General features: G+C 49.1%; 1 protein-coding gene across 1 annotated transcript; it reads right to left on the reverse strand.

The window, feature by feature from the left end:
• Positions 1–5,020: 5,020 nt before the first annotated feature.
• Positions 5,021–12,613, reverse strand: ZNRF4 (zinc and ring finger 4). The gene is given in 3 exon segments (XM_066360200.1): positions 5,021–6,106; positions 6,109–6,298; positions 12,441–12,613. Coding segments are annotated over 3 exon segments (1,449 nt in total).
• Between the last annotated feature and the right edge of the window lie 5,703 nt (positions 12,614–18,316).

Here is an 18,316-nt window from a genome sequence, read left to right on the forward strand (position 1 = left end):
AAGGGAGAGAGACGAGAAGCATCAATTTTTTGTTGTGGCACCTTGGTTGTTCATTGATTGCTTTCTCATATGTGCCTTGACTAGGGGGCTACAACAGACCGAGTGACCCCTTGCTCAAGCCAACAACTTTGGGCTCAAGCTGGTGAGCCTTGTTCAAACCAGAAGAGTCCGCACTCAAGCTGGTGAGCTCAGGGTTTCGAACCTGAGTCCTCTGCGTCCAGTCCGACGCTCTATCCCCTGCACCACCGCCTGGTCAGGCCCAGCTATTCTTCATGCCTCCAAAGGCAGGCTTCCCAGGTTTGAATAGCAGCTTTGTCCTTGCTGAGGTGTTTGCCCCAGGGCAAGTCACTTAACAACCTCTCTGGGCCTCTGTTTCCTCATTTGAAAATAGGAATTGGTTTTGCCTGACCAGGCAGTGGCACAGTGGATAGAGCGTTGGACTGGGATGCAGAGGACCCAGGTTTGAGGCCCCGAGGTCACCAGCTTGAGCACGGGCTTATTTGGTTTGAGCAAGAAGCCCACTAGCTTGAACCCAATGTCGCTGACTCCAGCAAGGGTTTACTCGATCTGCTGAAGGTCCGCGGTCAAGGCATGTATGAGAAAGCAATCAATGAACAACTAAGGTGTTGTAACGCGCAATGAAAAACTAATGATTGATGCTTCTCATCTCTCTCCGTTCCTGTCTGTCTGTCCCTGTCTATCCTTCTCTCTGACTCACTCTCTGTCTCTGTAAAAAATAAATTAAAAAAAAAGAAAATAGGAATTGGTTTTAACAGGACCTACTTTCATTTGTATTTCTAGAATAATAGAGCCCAAGAATTTTCAGACTGCTAAAGATAACTTTGTTATTAACTTGAAGTATCATTATGTGTTATAACTATACGTAGGTATGTGAATAGAGCCTGGGAGATGTCCAAAAGTTTAAGAGCCCTTGTGTTGTCTAAGAATCTGTGTCCTTGCATATGTTGTTCCCTCCCCCTGTAACGCCCTTCCACCCCTGCCCAACTTCTTTCATTCTATTGGGTCTTGAGGTAGATGCCTTACCTGAGAAGCCTACCCTGACCCTCCAGGCTGGATCAAGTACCCCTCTGAACCCTCACCAGTGCATCCTGTATCACGGCCCTAGTCACTCTGACACTGCCTTGTCACAGTCCATTCCCTCCACTAGAATGAGCACCTCACATGGGCAGGACCTGGGTCAGTCTTGGTCACTGCTGTGTCTAGGGTGCACAATAGACTTAGACAAGTAGCACATATAGTCATGCAGACAAGTAATTGGAGCTATGACTCACACACAGGGAAGTAGAATGTAGAATGTAGAAGTGGAAATTAACAGCCATTTGAAAATGGAAAGGACCGTCTCAGGTGCAGGAGTGACCTCCCCATTACCACTGGCTCAGTCAGTTTTTGGGTTGTGGCGCTGGGCAAGCCACATCTTCTTTCACAAACTCTCTGGAACCCCCTCTGGAAAATGGGAGTATGCACAAGAACCTGGCTCAGGATGCAAGGTGCTAGTACAGGCATCTGGCAGCCCATAGGTGCTCAGTAGTCGTGCTGGCAGCTACTATTATCCCTGAGTCCACCTCCATCACCAAGGCTAGTCACCCCTCCTCTGAGTCTCAGTTCCCCATTTGGCCACACTCCCCCTCAGACGACAGAGACGGGCCACAGCTTTGATAGGCAGGAGGAGGCCTCTGCTACTGTTTACCTAAGTGTCCAAGCAGGACTGATGAAGCTGGTGCAGACCGGCTTCGCTAAGCTAGCGGTCAGTCCTTGGCAACGCCTAGCTTTCCTGGAGGCAGCTGGAGAAGGACCCGCTTGGCTGTTGGGGAACTGAGGAGGCTGAAGCAAAACTGAGGCCCCTTTTTGGAGGGGGAAGTTCCTGATTTGTGGGTAAAGGCTCTATGTACACCTATTAAATACCCCTGGATGCCAGCTCAGGCTGCTTAGAGCCTTTGCCCACGCTGTTCCAGCTGCCAGAATCACTTTTCCTTTTTATAGTGCTGACCCCTGCTCTTTCTTCTCAGAAGACCCAGCCCCCAGGAAGCTTCCCAGAGTCTCTGGGCTGGGTCAGGCACTTCCATTTGGGTTAACACAGTGCCTGAGTTCCTCCCATCACAGCTCTGGTCACCCAATATTATAACTGGGCTATGGGCATGTCACTTAGTCACTTAACAAATACTGACAGAGCGCTTAGTAGGTGTCAGGCACTGTGCATGACCATCCATGCTTAGGGAATCCTGCAGGGCAGGTGCTGTTACTGTCCTCTATTCACAGATGGGAAAACTGAGGCTCAGAGAGTTTTAATAGTATAAAGAAGCCAAGAGGCCTGGGGCCTGAAGCACAGTAGAGCCTCAGTAAGAGCTGTTTCCATTCCCAGTGACAGTGAGTTCACTCTCTTCCCTGGCAGTTTGGTTGGTCATCTAGCTGGGGAACCAGGATGGGCTTGCTTCCTCGTGGTACCTGCGAGCTTCAAGGAATCTAGTGGGCAAGCAATGCTGGCCACTCCTAACATCTGTTCTTATGTTTTCCATAATAATAGAACCCCTAGTTTTCAGCTAGACCACTGGCCACTCTGAATAAAAACTGCATTTCCCGGCATCCTTTCAGGAAGTGTGGCCAGATGACTAAGTTCTGGCTGATGGATTCTGAGCAGAAGTGGTATGTGGGATTTCTGAGAAGTGTCCTTAAAGGGAGAGGATGAGCCCTTCCTCACCCCCTCTTCCTTATTGACAGGAATGCAGATATGAGGGCTGGAACTTTAGCAGCTGTGTTGTCCCACTTGCTGAGGATGTAGAGCAATAAGATAGAGGAGCTTGAGCTATAGACACCATAGAGCCTCCATGCTAAACCTGAACTGACTACTCATGCTCATGAGCAAATAAGCCCCATGTACTTAAGCTGCTCTGGTTGGCCAGCCAGGCTCCATCACACCAGCCATTACAGAGGGCCCATCTTTGCCATTATCCGAGAAGGGATAATCTTCTTCTAAACCACCTCAGAGGCTCTCAGCTACAACAACGTACAAGTAAAAAACATGTCCGTGTGTGTAAAAAAGGAAATGTCTGACTAAATGCAAATATTCACATGTGAACCCACTAAGACTAGATTGCAGGATCCAAATCCCATCATCACCCCCATACTGTGTGATCCCAAGCAAATGGCTTGCCCTCTCTGGGCCTCAGTTGCCTCATTTGTAAAACAGAGACCCAGATATGTTGTTAACAGGAATTTTCTCTGAGCTACTTAAAACCCTCCAATGGTTTTTACTCAGCACCTCAGAATAAAAACTGAATTCCTTACCATATTTTCAAGACCTTGTACAACCTGCCCTCACCTCCCTTTCTGTCGCTTGCTCATTCTGCTCTAGCAACATGGGCCTCCTCACTGTTCCTACAACACACCAGGTATGGTCTTGCCTCAGGGCCTTTGCATGTGCTATGCTGTTTACTTGGAACATTCTTTCTACACACTCACCTCCTTCTCACTATTCCAGTCACAGATCCATGACTTCCCTGATCATGCTTGCTACATGGCAAAGCAAGAGCCTCATACTCATAGCCCATAATAACTCTTAATGTGGCCCAAACCTTCTGTGTGTGTGTGGAGGGGGGGCGTGCTGGTGACTGAAAAAACACCTTATCTGCTCACCATAAAATTAAACATCTGCCTGGGTCCCTGAATCCAAGTAGAAATTCATAGTAAATACAGGGGATTGAGGAACATGCTAAGTAACATCACAGGGACACCCAGTCGGCAAAACCCAGACCAGGGACATCACCATAGGGTAAATGAGACAGTTGCTTCAATAAATAAAGTGCAAGGCAAAATTAAAAGTGAGAAACGGAGGGAAAGGCTCTCCATTAAGAGAGTTAGGAACCCATCAACCTGATTCGGACAACCAAAAGAAATGTACACCATAAATGTTCACACTTCCAGGAGTCCCTGAGAAGTCATCATTATTTTGAACATACTGGTATTTGTGGGGTTGTTTTTCAAGAGGTATTATCTCGAAGAGCAGGGCCTCTCCCCTCATTAATGTGGACACTGAGGCTGGTCGTTCTTTGTGGGAAGGTATGTTCTGGGTACTGTAGGGCAGAGCAGCTTTACTGGCTCCCACTCAGGAGAGATTCCTAGCACCCCCACCCAGCCGTGACTACCAAAAATGTCCCAGAAACCACCAAGTGTCCCCTGGGGAAGCCCCACCCCAATTGAGAACTACTGCTTTTGTGATGCAAACTGAAATATTTACAGATGAAGAAAACATCTGAGATTTGCATCAAAATAGCAAGGGAGCAGGGAGTGAGTGGAAGTGGAGAAGGTTCAGGAGTGGCCCTGAGGAAATAACTATTAAATCTGAGTAATGGGTACATGTTGGGGGTCATTACTCTATTCTCCCTCCTTTGGGTGTGTTTGATATTTTCCAGTATAAAAAGTTGGAATGATGGGAGACATTCAAATAAAATCTGTAGCTTAGTTCATCATAAGGTGCCCATGCTGCTTTCTTGGTTATGACAAACACACTGTGCTTATAGAAGGTATGAACATCAGGGGAGCTGGGTAATGGTACAGGAGGACTCTCTAGAACTTTGGCTACTTATCTTAAATCTAAAATGACTCCAAATTAAAATGTTTATTTTTTTAAGTATAAATAAATAATGCATAATTATACCTGGGATCAACAGACCATGTGGCCAGGATTGGAACTGAGGCATGGCTCCATCACAGAGCCACCACTGGCCAGATGAACATAGCAACCGTGAATGTCCTGCTCCGTATGCTCCACCCCCAACCCCCACCCCAAGCCCATATCTTCTCACTCACCTGCAGACAATGGCAGCCAGCCTGGGCTCTACAGGCTTTGTCACATGGGTATAGGCAGGCGGGGCCAGAGGCCTGGTGGCCCCACAGCAGCTAGGGCGCAAAACCGCTTTCAAACCATTTTATTCTCTCCAGACTAGAAACACTCATTTCTACCCTCCCTACCTCCCTGATCTTGGCCAGCCAGGGTCTGTGGGCCTCAGAGTGGATCTGGGGGCCTCTCTGAGGACTCCATGGCCCCCATGGAAGTGGCACGGCAACAGTGATGTGGGCTGGCTTGAGCCAGCAGCTCCAACCTCTGGGAGCGCAGCCGGGCCTGGATGGCCCAGATCGGGGGCTGGTGGCCAGGCAGTGAGGGGTCCTCATCACTGAAGCTCTCAATGGTGGAGTCAGAGCTATCTTCTGTGATGGCCACCGACTGCTTGCACACGGGGCAGGAGCGCTGGGCAGCCTGGGAGAACCAGGGGTCAATGCACTTGCAGTGATAGGTGTGGGAGCAGGGCAGGATCTTGAGCTGCTCACCCTCCTCATACTCATCCAGGCAGATGGCGCACAAGTCATTGAGCCGTGTGAAGGTGCGGACCTGGGCCTTCTGGCAGGCTGGCGTCTTGACTGCCACAGGCCGGCAGGTCCACCAGGACCACAGCCAGGTCCATAGGTGTCGCAGGATGAAAAAAGTGGATGTGAGCAGCGCCAGGACACGGCCCAGTATCCAGGAGATGGCCAGCACGGGATGGCAGTCCAGGTTGGAGCATGATGGATAGTCAGGCAACAAGATGACATGGGCTGACTTGTCACAGCACATGATGACTCGTAAGTCCTGTGAGGCAGCCTCGCCCACGAACACCGCTGGGATGGAGATCTGGCGCCACAGGTCCTCGTAGACATGTGCCATGTGCACGAGGTCGTCCGAAAAGACGTTGTGCACAATGGCAGCCTTGAAGCCAGCTTGCTGGGCATGCAGCACCTTCAGATCAAATGTACAGTCATAGCGACGGATAAGCACGATGGCGCCCAGGGAGCCATTGTCCACCGGCTGTGGGCCCTCGATGGGGTGGCATGCATTAGCCGGCTTGGCCTCCATCAAGTAGCCCCGCACACCCTCAGGGGCCAGGGGCACCCCAAACATGGCTGGCAAATCTGCAAAGTCCACCGTGCTCGAGTTGTCATCTAGCACAGCCCGCACCACTGCCTGGGCAGGCACCAGCAGCACCCACAGGATCAGTGAGGCCTTGACAGTTCTCTGGGCCAAGGCTGGCCGCTGGCGCCCCATGGCCACCCCCACGCCTCCTCCTCCTCCTCCTCCTTTGGCGTGAAACTAGGTCCCACTGGGGATGGCAGATGGAAGACCTTTGGGCATTTCCAGGGCCTCCCAGGGGCCTGTGGCCAGGATGAAATGGATGTAAGCTTAAATGAAGGCTCAGAGGCAGGTAAGTAGTATGGCTGGGACCTTAGTGGCCCTATGTAGAAACTGCTCCTGGTGACAGGCACATTTGCATTGTGTCTTTAAAGGCTGATCTCAGGAGGAATGACCTACCAGGGTGGCTGCTGGCAGATGACCGAGGCCAGGAGCCCCCAGGGTTCTGAGCTGCTCCTAGCCTCTGTGACATCATTCAGTTACATTCTGTCCCCCAAGAGTCCCCAGCAGCCTGGACCTGTAGCCAAAACAGAATTCCTAGGTCTCTGACCTGGGGACCTGGGTAGCTTCTGAAAAAACTGGACATCTCAAACCATCTCCAGCTCCTCAACTTTTTAAAGCCTGATGTGAGCTTATGGCCCTTAGTAGCACAGATCCATGACTCACACTCACACACTACAATCAGCATCTCTCTGTGCCTCTCATTGACCCAACAAGGAAAGTGCCACTGTTACCCCCTTTTGAGATTCCTAGGATCTGGACTTGTTCAGGGCACATTCTCCCCATGAGGTCAGTTCTTAAAATCCAAATTCCAGACTTCCTCCCTCTTTTCTCCTCACTCACTCTGCTGTAGTCACATAAACCACCTTACAGTTCCTCCAACATGCCAAGTACAGTCCTGCCCCAGGGCCTTTGCACAGGTCATTTCCTCTGTCTACAATGACCTTTCTCCCTGTGGCTGGTTATTTCTCATGACTGAGGTCTGTACTGGACTTGATTTGGAGGGAGGGAGAAGTTCCCGGCCAGGGTGGGGCTGGCAGGGGTGGGTGGCCACAAGTCCTCACTGCCTGGTAGGCCTCCTGCACCAGCTTTATTCTCTCACTTTAGAGGTTTCTCCCAGCTGAGTCTCTGTCCACCATTCCTCAGTCTAAACTCTGAGCATTAGCTTCACATTCTCCCCATTTCTCATCCTCAAAGTATCCCACCCTGAGTCTGTTTCTTACCCAGGTAGGCAGCCTGCTCAAGTTCTGATTCCTGGCTCTGCCACTGACAAGCTATGTGATGCCAAGTAAATCACTTCACCTCTCTGGGCCCCTGCTTCTAGCTCTATAAAATGGCCACAATGATGAGGAACTATTTGTAGGACTGAAGATGTGAAAATTAAATGAAATAATATATGACTTCTACTCAGCACTGGCTCTGCTTTGTCGTTCTCCCAAATAGACCTGCTTCTAGTTTGCAGCCTTTCCAGTTCATCACCACATGGCAGTCAGGGATTTTTCTAAATCTCACTCTCCTGGTCTTTCCTATGCTCTAAACTCTCCCATGGCTCCCTATTGCTCCCCAGATAAAGTCTGCCCTTTCTCTGTGGCCCCCCATGGTTGAGCCCCTGCCAATCTTGAAAACTTGAATGCTTTTCAATGTTACAAGCACATCATGATTTGCTGACCTCTAGAACTTTGCAAATACTCTCCCCTTTACCAGGAACAGAATTCTCTCTCAACTGCATTTTTCCCAGATTGACTACTTATTCTCTCTCTCTCTCTCTCTCTCTCTCTTTTTTTTTTTTTTTTTTGACAGAGACAGTGGGAGAGTCAGAGAGAGGGACAGATAAGGACAGATAGACAGGAAGGGAGAGAGATGAGAAGCATCAATTCTTCATTGTGGCACTCTAGTTGTTCATTGATTGCTTTCTCATATGTGCCTTGACCGGGGTGGGGGGTGGGGCTACAGCAGAGCAAGTGACCCCTTGCTTAAAACAGTGACCTTGGGCTCAAGCTAGCGACCATGAGGTCACGTCTATGATCCCACACTCAAGACAGTGACCCTGCGCTCAAGCTGGTGAGCCCATGCTCAAGCTGGCAACCTCAGGGTTTCGAACCTGGGTCCTCCTCATCCCAGTCTGATGCTTTATCCACTGTGCCACCACCTGGTCATGCTATTCTTTAGGTTTTTCTCTCAGTCTAATAGCTTTCACAGTGGCCCTCAGCCAGTGACAGAGAACAAACACAGAGACGCAGTCATGTGACAACAGAGGCAAAGATCGGAAGGATGCTTCCAAGTCAAGGGACGCCAAGGGCTGCCTGCCACCACAGAAACAAAGAGAGAGGCACGAAGCAGATTCTCCCTCTGAGCCCCCAAGAAGGAACCAACTCTGCTAACACCTTGATTGTGGACTTCTCCAGAACTGTGAGGGAATAAATTTCTGTTGTTTTAAGTCCCTCAGTTTGTAGTACTTTGTTATGGCACATGTAGGAAATGAATACACACTGGAATCCATGCCCCAGGATCTGTGTCTGGGTGAGGCCAGCCAAAGGCAAGGTCTCACCACGGTGAGGCTGGAGGGTAAGGACAAGATGGGTCTAAGGGGACAGAGAACATTGTGCTGGGGATGTAAATGGCATGTGAAAAGGTCCTGAGGTGAGCAAGGTATAAGGAATAGGAGGAGGATGAGAGAGAGTTGAATGGTTAAAAACAGCAAGCCATTCAGAGTGGCTGGAAAGAGGGTCTCACTTAAGGATGAGTGAGAGTTGGGGGAAGGATGAGGAGGGCCTGACTAGAACCTTGAATGCTGATGGCCTTGGGGTTTACACAGAGAATGATGGACAGCCGTAGAAAACTTTAGAACAGAGGCAGGACACGGTTGGATTGGGTTTCCCATCTCCGCTCTATATATTTCTGCACTGCTTGGACATTTTATGATGGGAACAAGTTCACTTATTACTTCTGAAATAAAAAGAGATTTGTGTTTCTGAATGAGCCCTCTGGTTGCTGGGTGGAGCTTGGATTGGAGAGAGAGAAAGAGGCCAGGAAGCCAAGGAGACAGCCAGAGAATCAGGGAAGGAACTAGGGAATGGGATGAGAGGAGGGGACAAAAAGAGACTCAGAGGGAATGACAGCCCTGAATGAGCGGGTGGAAGGAAGAAGAGAGAGGGTGAACATTGTGACATGACTCCCTTTGATTCTCTTTCTCCGGGGATTATCTCGAGAACGTCCTGCTTGGCGCTACCATCTTTCACACCTTTCAGACAGTTGCTAATTTCCCTAAGAGAAAGGTCCTTAACCCCACTGGAATTTTAAAACATCGTTTTGTTTTCTGTGTCTTCGTTTTTTTGTGGCAAGAAGTACCGGATTTTCATTTATAACACTCACAAGTTTTCTTTTTAAAGCAAGACAGTGGGTGATCTTTAGGAAATATTTGGTGAATAAAGGAAGAAATGGATGAGGATATGGAAAAGATGGAGAAAGAGGTCTCCAAAGACAGAAAGTTGGTAAACAGGGCATATGAGTTTCCGGGGGCTGCTGTAACAAACTACAGCAAACTGGAGGCTGAAAACAACACAAATTTATTGTCTCTCGTGTCTGGAGGCCAAAAGTACAAGGTCATGTTGGTATGATTTTGCTCCCTGCTCTACCTCCGTGCATCAAAGTCTGGATGTGCCAGATAATTAACACCGGTGACCCAGGGACTGATGGGAGTGAGTGGACAAGACCCCGGTCTCTATCGCCCATCAAATGAGGTAGCTCTGGGGTGCAAGTCCCTCCCCATCTCCTCCAGGCCCCCAGCAGACTGCGCACTAGCTGCCCCATCCTGAACCTTACTGATTGCCTTCCCTTTCCTGTCTCCCTTTCCCCACTCCCCTCCAAGTTTTCTGAGATTACTTCCAAAATAAATAACTTGCATTCAGATCCTTGTCTCGGGGACTGATTCTGGGAAACACAAATGGAGATGGGCCTAAGCATAAAAGAATGCATAGGAAAGCAGAAAAAAGAGACATCGGCTCCTAAAAATGTCATCTGAGCACCTCAATCCAGCTGAGCCTGGAGGCTGCACCACACCCGAAACCGTGATACAAACCAATACATTACTTTTCCTGCCTAAGAGAGGGTTTCTATCCCCACACAACTGATCTGTAGGAGACAGGGAGGCTTCCAGAATCTCATAGAAAACGCAGTGGCACAATGATGTTTGTATTTCTTTTTCTGCTGTATATCCATCTCTCCCCTCAAATGTTTCTAGCGGGGACCTCCTTCAATAATGCCCACAGAGGCCTGACTAGGCGGTGGCGCAGTGGATAGAACGTCGGACTGGGATGCGGAAGACGCAGGTTTGAGACCCCGAGGTCGCGAGCCTGAGTGCGGGCTCATCTGGTTTGAGCAAAAGAGCTCACCAGCTTGAGCCTAAGGTCGCTGGCTCGAGCAAGGGGTTACTCAGTCTGCTGAAGGCCCGCGGTCAAGGCACATATGAGAAGGCAATCAATGAACAATTACGGTGTCGCAATGCGCAACGAAAAACTAATGATTGATGCTTCTCATCTCTCTGTTTCTGTCTGTCTGTCCCTGTCTATCCCTCTCTCTGATTCTCTCTCTGTCTCTGTAAAAAAAAAAATAATGATAATAATAATGCCCACAGAGGATATGCCAGAAATGTCTGGCTCCTCTGTCCATGAGATATAAAACACGTATCAGATGGGGTGATGGGACATGTCCTGTGCTCACTCTGATTTCCGCAGAAGTCAGTCACCTCTCCTTCCTTCGAGGGCATCTCCCGCTAAGTTGAACGATACACTTGCCCATTTGTGGGTGGGTATGTAGTACACGTACACCCAACAGGACTGTGGTTTAGGACAGTGGTCCCCAACCTTTTTTGGGCCACGGACTGGTTTAATGTCAGAAAATATTTTCACGGACCGGCCTTTAGGGTGGTAAATGTATCATGTGACCGAGACAAGTGTCAAGAGTGAGTCTTAGACAGATGTAACAGAGGGAATCTGGTCATTTTTTAAGAATAAAACATCGTTCAGACTTAAATATTAATAAAACGGAAATAATGTAAGTTATTTATTCTTTCTCTGCAGACCTGTACCAAATGGCCCACATACTGGTACCGGTTCGTGGCCTGGGAGCTGGGGATCACTGGTTTAGGAGACCAGTCTTGCCCCAGGGGCTGGGGCTTGAGGAGAAATGGGAGGTCAGCAGGTCTATAATCAATAGCCAGGAGCCATCCCCTGCAGGCTGCCCTGGGCCTCTGTCTCTCCACTCTGTGCCTCTCCATTTCTGTCTCTATGAACTGCGGCCTGTCTCCCCCTCCTCCTCTATCCTTCCCTGTCTCTGTCAGTATCTCTTTTTCTCTTTCCCTCTTTTGTTTCTGTCCGTCCCTTCCTCTCTAACTTCCAGTCTTTCAATGGCTCTGTCTCAATATCTCTGTTGCCATCTGACTCTGCTCTAAGCCTCTTGTGCTTTCTCTGTCTCTGTCTGTCTGTGTGTGTGTCCCTATGCCTGTGTCTCTAGGTTGTTTACCACTGTTGCACTTACTCTCTGTGTGTGTCTTATCCCTCTCTTTCTCTGCCCCTCTCTCTCTCTGTTCCTCTCTACCCCCTCTCCAGCCCTCCCTGGCCCACAGTAGGTACTCAGTGGATTTTATCAGCTGGAAGGCCAAAGACATGTCTTTGTGGTCCCAGATGAGCCTGAGGCGGTGTGAGGGGAGATCTGGGTGTAGGGCCCTGTGTGGCCCTTACTTACTGGCTAAGCACGGCCCACCCCCTGGCAGAACCCAGCTCCCTGTCTGTGAACCACTTTTTGGACACAATTACCTGTGGCCCCTCCCATCACCCTTTGAGCCTAGACTGTGCTTTTCCCCACTTCTGTTAAGAGGAAGCTGGCATATACAGAGAGGACAATCCCTGCCCAAGTGCCTCCCACCACTAAGAAGACACTGGACCATCTTCTCTGCCCCAGGCTTCCTAAAATGCCTGCCCCGCTGGCCTTGTGCCAGCCTGGTCCCCACCAAGACAGGTGCCTGTCCAGCTGTCTGAGGTCAGACTGCTTCATTTGTTTTCCCACCTTTCCTGCTCCAAGTATACTGGAGGAAATAGGTCCCGCCACGGTGTCCTGGGAAAGGAACTTCAGGGACACATGTGTAGGAGGATTTTAAATTTTTTTGTTTATTCATTTTAGAGAGGAGAGGGACAGAGAGAGAGAGAGAGAGAGAGAGAGAGGAGAGACAGAGAGAGAGAAGGGGGAGGAGCTGGAAGCATCAACTCCCATATGTGCCTTGACCAGGCAAGCCCAGGGTTTTGAACCGGCGACCTCAGCATTTCCAGGTCAACGCTTTATCCACTGCGCCACCACAGGTCAGGCTGTAGGAGGATTTTAAATAATAATGGCAATATTTATTAGAGCACAGATGCCCCCCCAAAAGGTTGCTGCATTCCATAATGTGTTTTCCTGGCAGATCCAGCAACAGTCTGCCTCCAGGTACATCCCGCCCAATGCCTCACCCATGAGCAGGTGGTTTTGCTTCATCTCGCGTGGGAGAAGTCCAACTTCTGGGGCTGTGAGCCCACACTCGCACCCATCAGGACCAGGAGGGCCAGGGCCCACAGCTGCGGTGCCATTACCCCAGCACCAAAGGTTCTGGGAGTGCAGCACCATCTCTGCTCCTGGCAGCGCTCTGGCCTGTATTGCTGCCAAGAAGAAACTGGGGCCTTTGTTAAGCTTCTTTATATTTTCTTAGGCTTGGAGATAGCAGGCTTTCTTTCAAACCATCCAATCTCTTTCCTTGCTATTTCTGGGATTACATACTTATCCTATCTGATTTTATTTTATTTTATTTTTGAAAGAGGGAGGAATAGACAGGGACAGATAGACAGGAAGGAAGAGAGATGAGAAGCATCAATTCTTTGTTGAGGCACCTTAGTTGTTCATTGATTGCTTTCTTATATGTGCCATGATTGGGGGGCTCTAGCCAAGCCAGTGACCGTTTGGTTAAGCCAGCAACCTTGGGCTCAAGCCAATGACTTTTGGGCTCAAGCTAGTGACAATGGGGTCATGTCTATGATCCCATGCGGAAGCCAGCGACCTTGGGGTTTCAAACCTGGGTCTTCAGCATTTCAGATTGATACTCTACCACTGCGCCACTGCCTAGTCAGGCTCCTATCTGATATTTTCCCCAGATTTTCCCAGGTCTGTCTCCTCTCCTTTATGGTCGCCATCTTGGCTTCTACTGCTCATGCATGCAGTGAAAGGCTGTCCCTGTGCCATCTTCTCCCCCACCATTAGAGGGGTGGAACCCTCCTAGTAAGTGGGGCAGACTCCCCCCCATGGCTGTAAAACTCAATCAGATATCTGCTTCTGATTAATTCACTCCCTTCCTTTTGGTTAATATCTAACTAATTGCCTACTATAACACAAGGTCCCAGTTTTAATGTGGTTAAACTAAACTTATGGAGGCAGAAAACCCTGCTGGAGAGGGATCTGTTTACACAGGACAAGGTGCAAGGCCTTGGGCATACAGTGGTGACCAACACAAAATCCCTGACCATATAGAGGTTATGTTTTCATTGAAATGAGGGGAGACAGTCAATAAACAAATTAAACAAATGAATGAACCAACCATCAAATGAAATAATCTCAGAATGTGAAGTGCTGTAAAGGACATTAAGGAGGCATTGTGACAGAAAGGGACAATCTTCACTGAGGTACTCAGGGGAAGTCTCTCCAAGGCAGAGATGTTTAAATGGAAGCCTGAAATGAGGGAAGACCTTTCATTCTAGAACATACCTCATTCTTGAGGTGCCACCTGGGATTTGTTGACTGATGTCATTTCATTTTTTTAAAGCTTTTATTTATTGGTTTTACAGAGATAAGGGGGAAGGATGACAAGAAGTAACTCATAGTTGCTTCACTTTATTTTTTTTTATTATTATTTATTTATTTATTTTACAGAGACAGAGAGTGAGTCAGAGAGAGGAGAGATAGACAGACAGGAATGGAGAGAGATGAGAAGCATCAATCATTAGTTTTTCGTTGCACGTTGCAACACCTTAGTTGCTCATTGATTGCCTTCTCATATGTGCCTTGACTGCGGGTCTTCAGCAGACTGAGTAACCCCTTGCTGGACCCAGCGACCTTGGGTTCAAGCTGGTAGGCTTTTGCTCAAACCAGATGAGCCCGCGCTCAAGCTGGCGACCTCGGGGTCTCGAACCTGGGTCCTCTGCATCCCAGTCCAATGCTCTATCTACTGCACCACCACCTGGTCAGGCTAGTTGCTTCACTTTAGTTGTTCTTTGCTTATCATAAGCACCTTGACCAGGGAAGCCCACAATTTCAAACCGGCAACCTCAGCATTCTAGGTTGATGCTTTATCCCCTGCACCTCCACAGGTCAGGCTCGTTTTATTTCTTTGTTCATCAAATATTTGCTAAGTATCTACTGTGTTCCAGGCTCTGGGCTGGGCACTAGGGACCCAGAGTGACCAAGATAAGAGAAGGAGGAGGAAAAGAGGAGAGGTGGAGGAGAGAAAGCAGGAAGGGAGAAGGAGAAAAAGAAGAAAGAGAGGAAGAGGGAGAAGAAGAAGAGAAAGAAGAGTAAAGGGGGAGTTGGAAGAGGGAGAAGGAGGGGGGAAAGAGGAGGGAGAAGGCGATGGGGAAGAAGAAAGGCTGAAGCAGAGACAATGGCTGGCACAAAGGGTGATCAGGGAAATCCTCTGCATGGTTTGGCATTTACATGGAGAAGGGTGAGGAGGAGTTGGCAGAAGAAGGAGACAGGGTGGGGAAGCCAGAGTCCCAGGGGGCAGGAACAGCATGGTCACACGTGTCTGGTGTGTATGAGGAAGAACAGAATGCTATGGCTGTGTGGATGGTAGGGAATGAAGAGGTAACCAGCCAGATCATGGGGGTTCTTGTAGATCATGATGAACAGTCTGTAGTTTACTGTAAGTGCAACACAAAGCCTGTTTGATCTGTGTTCCCTGCAAGCAGCCAGAAAAACAAGGATTTGGATACAAGTAGCTTATGTGGGAGGTATCCCAGAAGGGAGTGGGGAAGTGAGAGAGGGAAGGGGAGGAGCCAACAGTGGCAACTGTGGGGAGTGGATGGGTCAGTCCCACGGTGGAGGGGGTGGGCTTCTGGGAGATAACCTAGAGCATGCATTTCAGAGATGCCCCACTGGAGGAACAAGGGAGCTGACGTAGTTACGCTCCAGTGTCTGCCTGCCATTGGTTGGAAGTGGCATCAATTCTGTTACACTTCTAGTGTCTTGCCCTGGGCAAGAGTAGAGAGTCAGGGCTGGGATACTGGCACAGGGAAGCAGTGGGGACCCAGGGATCTGGGTGAGCCACTGATGACATCCACCCAGAGCCTGTAGAGCTGCACGTCATGACCCATATGGCAGTTGTTGAAATTTATTTAAAAGAAATTTTTAGCCCTGGCTGGATAGCTCAGTTGGTTAGAGCATCATCCTGAAGTACAGAGGTTGCCGGTTTGATCCCTGGTCAGGGCACATACAGAAGGAGATCGATGTTCCTGTCTCTCTCTCCCCTGCTCCCTTTCTCTCTAACTCTCGCTCTCTCTCTCTAAAAGCAATACAATAAACATTTTTAATTTAAAAAATAATTTAAATTCAGTTCCTCACACTTGCTACATTTCAAGGGCTCCACAGGCACATGGGAGTGACCGTGTTGATTGGCACAGGGTCTGAAACATTCCCATCACAACAGAATATTCTACTTCACTGGAGAATTTGAAACAAGAGCTTATCAAACACAATGCAATAGAGGCACTAGGAGAATCCCTCTGGCTACTAAGGAAAAACAGCCTGTTGAGGTTAAGGGCCAAAGCCAGGAGCCCAGGGAGAAGGCAGGGCAAGTGTCCAGTCCAGAGGTGACGGAGGCTCGTGCTAGTGCAGTAGCAGTAAGGGTGTAGCAGAGCTGTTTGGAAGTAGCATTGCCAAGGGGTCCTGACCATTTGGAGGTGAGAGATGAGAGGAGAGGAAGAAGAGGAGGTGAGATCTGGACTCTGCTGTGAGTGGCAGGTGGAGGTGGGATAGCCATCCCCAAGATGGAGAGCCAGTTCACGGGCAGGCACTGATGTGAGCCTCACTTGGTCTGAGGAGTCAGGGAGAGATCCAGGGGGACACTCAGTTGGCAGCTGGACTCTAATGGCAGAGGCCTGGGCAGATGTAGAAATCTGGACCCATTGGGCATTCTGGCCACAGGCCCAGCTGGCAACCACTGGGCCGTGATGTAACTTGTCAGGCGGAAGCAGAGCCGCATCTCCAGGCTTGAAGACACAGCTTGCCTAAATGCTAACAAGTTTTGCCTCCAAATGGTAGCAGGGTATGCACGTGTGTATGTGTGTGTTTAATTCTGGAATGAATTTAATTCTAATTCCGCCAACTTTGGGGATGGGAAACAGCTGTCTTAATGAGTTAAACAGTGGGTTTAAAATAGCGAACATCTGTTCACAGTCTGAGCCAGCACCCGCGAAGGCCACTCTGAAGCTGGGGCTCACAGTTGGGGGGTGCCTGGCTTCGGCTCTGGGGATGGCAGAGAACATAAGGCTGGCAGGTCTAGGTGCAGGTTCAAAGACAGCCCATTGGGCAAGATACCTCCCCCTAGAGTTTCTGCTGCTTCATCTGTAAAAATAGGGCTGTTTGCCCGGCTGAGCTGCATCCTGTGCTGGGACTGGGAAGACAGCCGGTCTATGGAGGTGACAGACCATAAGCATAACCCCCCCCCCCCCGCATAGTATGACTTACTCGGTGCCTCAGTCTCCTCATCTGTAAATGGAGCTAATAATATAGCACCTGATGCACAGAGTTGTAAGTTTGTATGAGTTCACACTTGAGAAGTGTGGGGCTCAGAGCAGGTACTGAGAAGACAGCAAGACCTATGTAAATATTAATGGATCTATTTTTTTTTAACAATTTTTTTTATTTATTCATTTTAGAGAGGAGAAAGAGAGAGAGAGAAAGAAGAGAGAGACGGGGGGAGGAGCTGGAAGCATCAACTCCCACATGTGCCCCGACCAGGCAAGCCCAGGGCCTCAAACCGGCGACCTCAGCATTTCCGGGTCGATGCCTCATCCACTGCGCCACCACAGGTCAGGCCTGGATCTATTTTTTAAAGTAAATAAATACAGAATAGAATTGCAAAAAGCAAAAAGGGCGCCTGGATGGAAGAAAAACAGTCATGGGTACCACACAAGGGACTGACTGGGTGGGCCTGATTTAGATGGGAAAATTAGGGAGGCTTCCCTGAGGAGGTGACCTTTGAGCTGAGACCTGAAGGAGGAGGAGGAGCTGCCCATGTGCAAAGTAGGTGTTGAGCACAGTTCAGGCAGCAGGAACAGCAGGTGCAAAGGCTCTGTGGCAGGACAGAGTTTAGGTATTTCACAAATGGCAAAGAGGCAGTGTGGCTGGAACAGGAGTAAAGCTATAATTTGAATAAGCCTCTAGGCTGCATTATGGAGTTGAAGCTTGATCCTAAAGGCACAGTAGGGAGCCACTGCAGGTGTCCATAGGAGAGGAACGAGGTCTGATTTGAAGCCAGACTTACAGCTTACACCTTGATTTCTTAGTGAATTTATTAAGCACCTACTGGACACTAGACTTTCATGGGATGATACCATACAAAATCAGAACTGCTCCTGGCGAAGATGGGAAAAAGCAAGACATTGAATATGCCCACACACTTCTACACCAGCTCAAGTAATGCAGCTCACAGGTGGTACTCTGGGCTTGGACAGCCCTGGGTTTGAGTCCGAGCTCTGCCACTTCCCAGACACTTCCTGTCCTCAGTTTCCCCTTCTTGTCACTGAGCAGTCCCATGGATGGAGCAAGGTGACCCACAACCAGCCCTTCACAGGCACTGTCACCACTTTTCAAATGCTCCCTCAAGTCTTAAAAAAGTGAAACTCACACCCACCATACGACCCAGCAGCTGCACTCCTAGGAATTAACCAAAAAAAACAAGAGCAAGCATCCACACAGAGACTGGTCCCCACATGTTAGAACAGCTTTATCCGTGACAGCCCCAAACTGGAAACCACCCCACTGTCCACCCACAGGTGAACAAATAAGTACACATTGGTCCCTGCAAACCATAGAACATTCCTCAGTCATGAAAAGGAATGAAACATAAAGAAACACAATAACGCAGATGAACCCCCGAGTCATTTCTCTGAGCCCAAGAAGCCAGATACGTAAGAGTACACACTGGATTGTACCTAGAAAATGCAAATGAATTCAGAGTGATCTAAAGCAGATCAGTGCTTGTTACAAAAAATCCCAAGGGAACTTTTGGGGACAATGGATGTGTTCACCGTCCTGATGGTTTTACAGGTGTGCATTTGCACA

The sequence above is a fragment of the Saccopteryx leptura genome, chromosome 1, assembly GCF_036850995.1.
Source record: "Saccopteryx leptura isolate mSacLep1 chromosome 1, mSacLep1_pri_phased_curated, whole genome shotgun sequence".
In the NCBI taxonomy this organism is placed as follows: domain Eukaryota; kingdom Metazoa; phylum Chordata; class Mammalia; order Chiroptera; family Emballonuridae; genus Saccopteryx; species Saccopteryx leptura.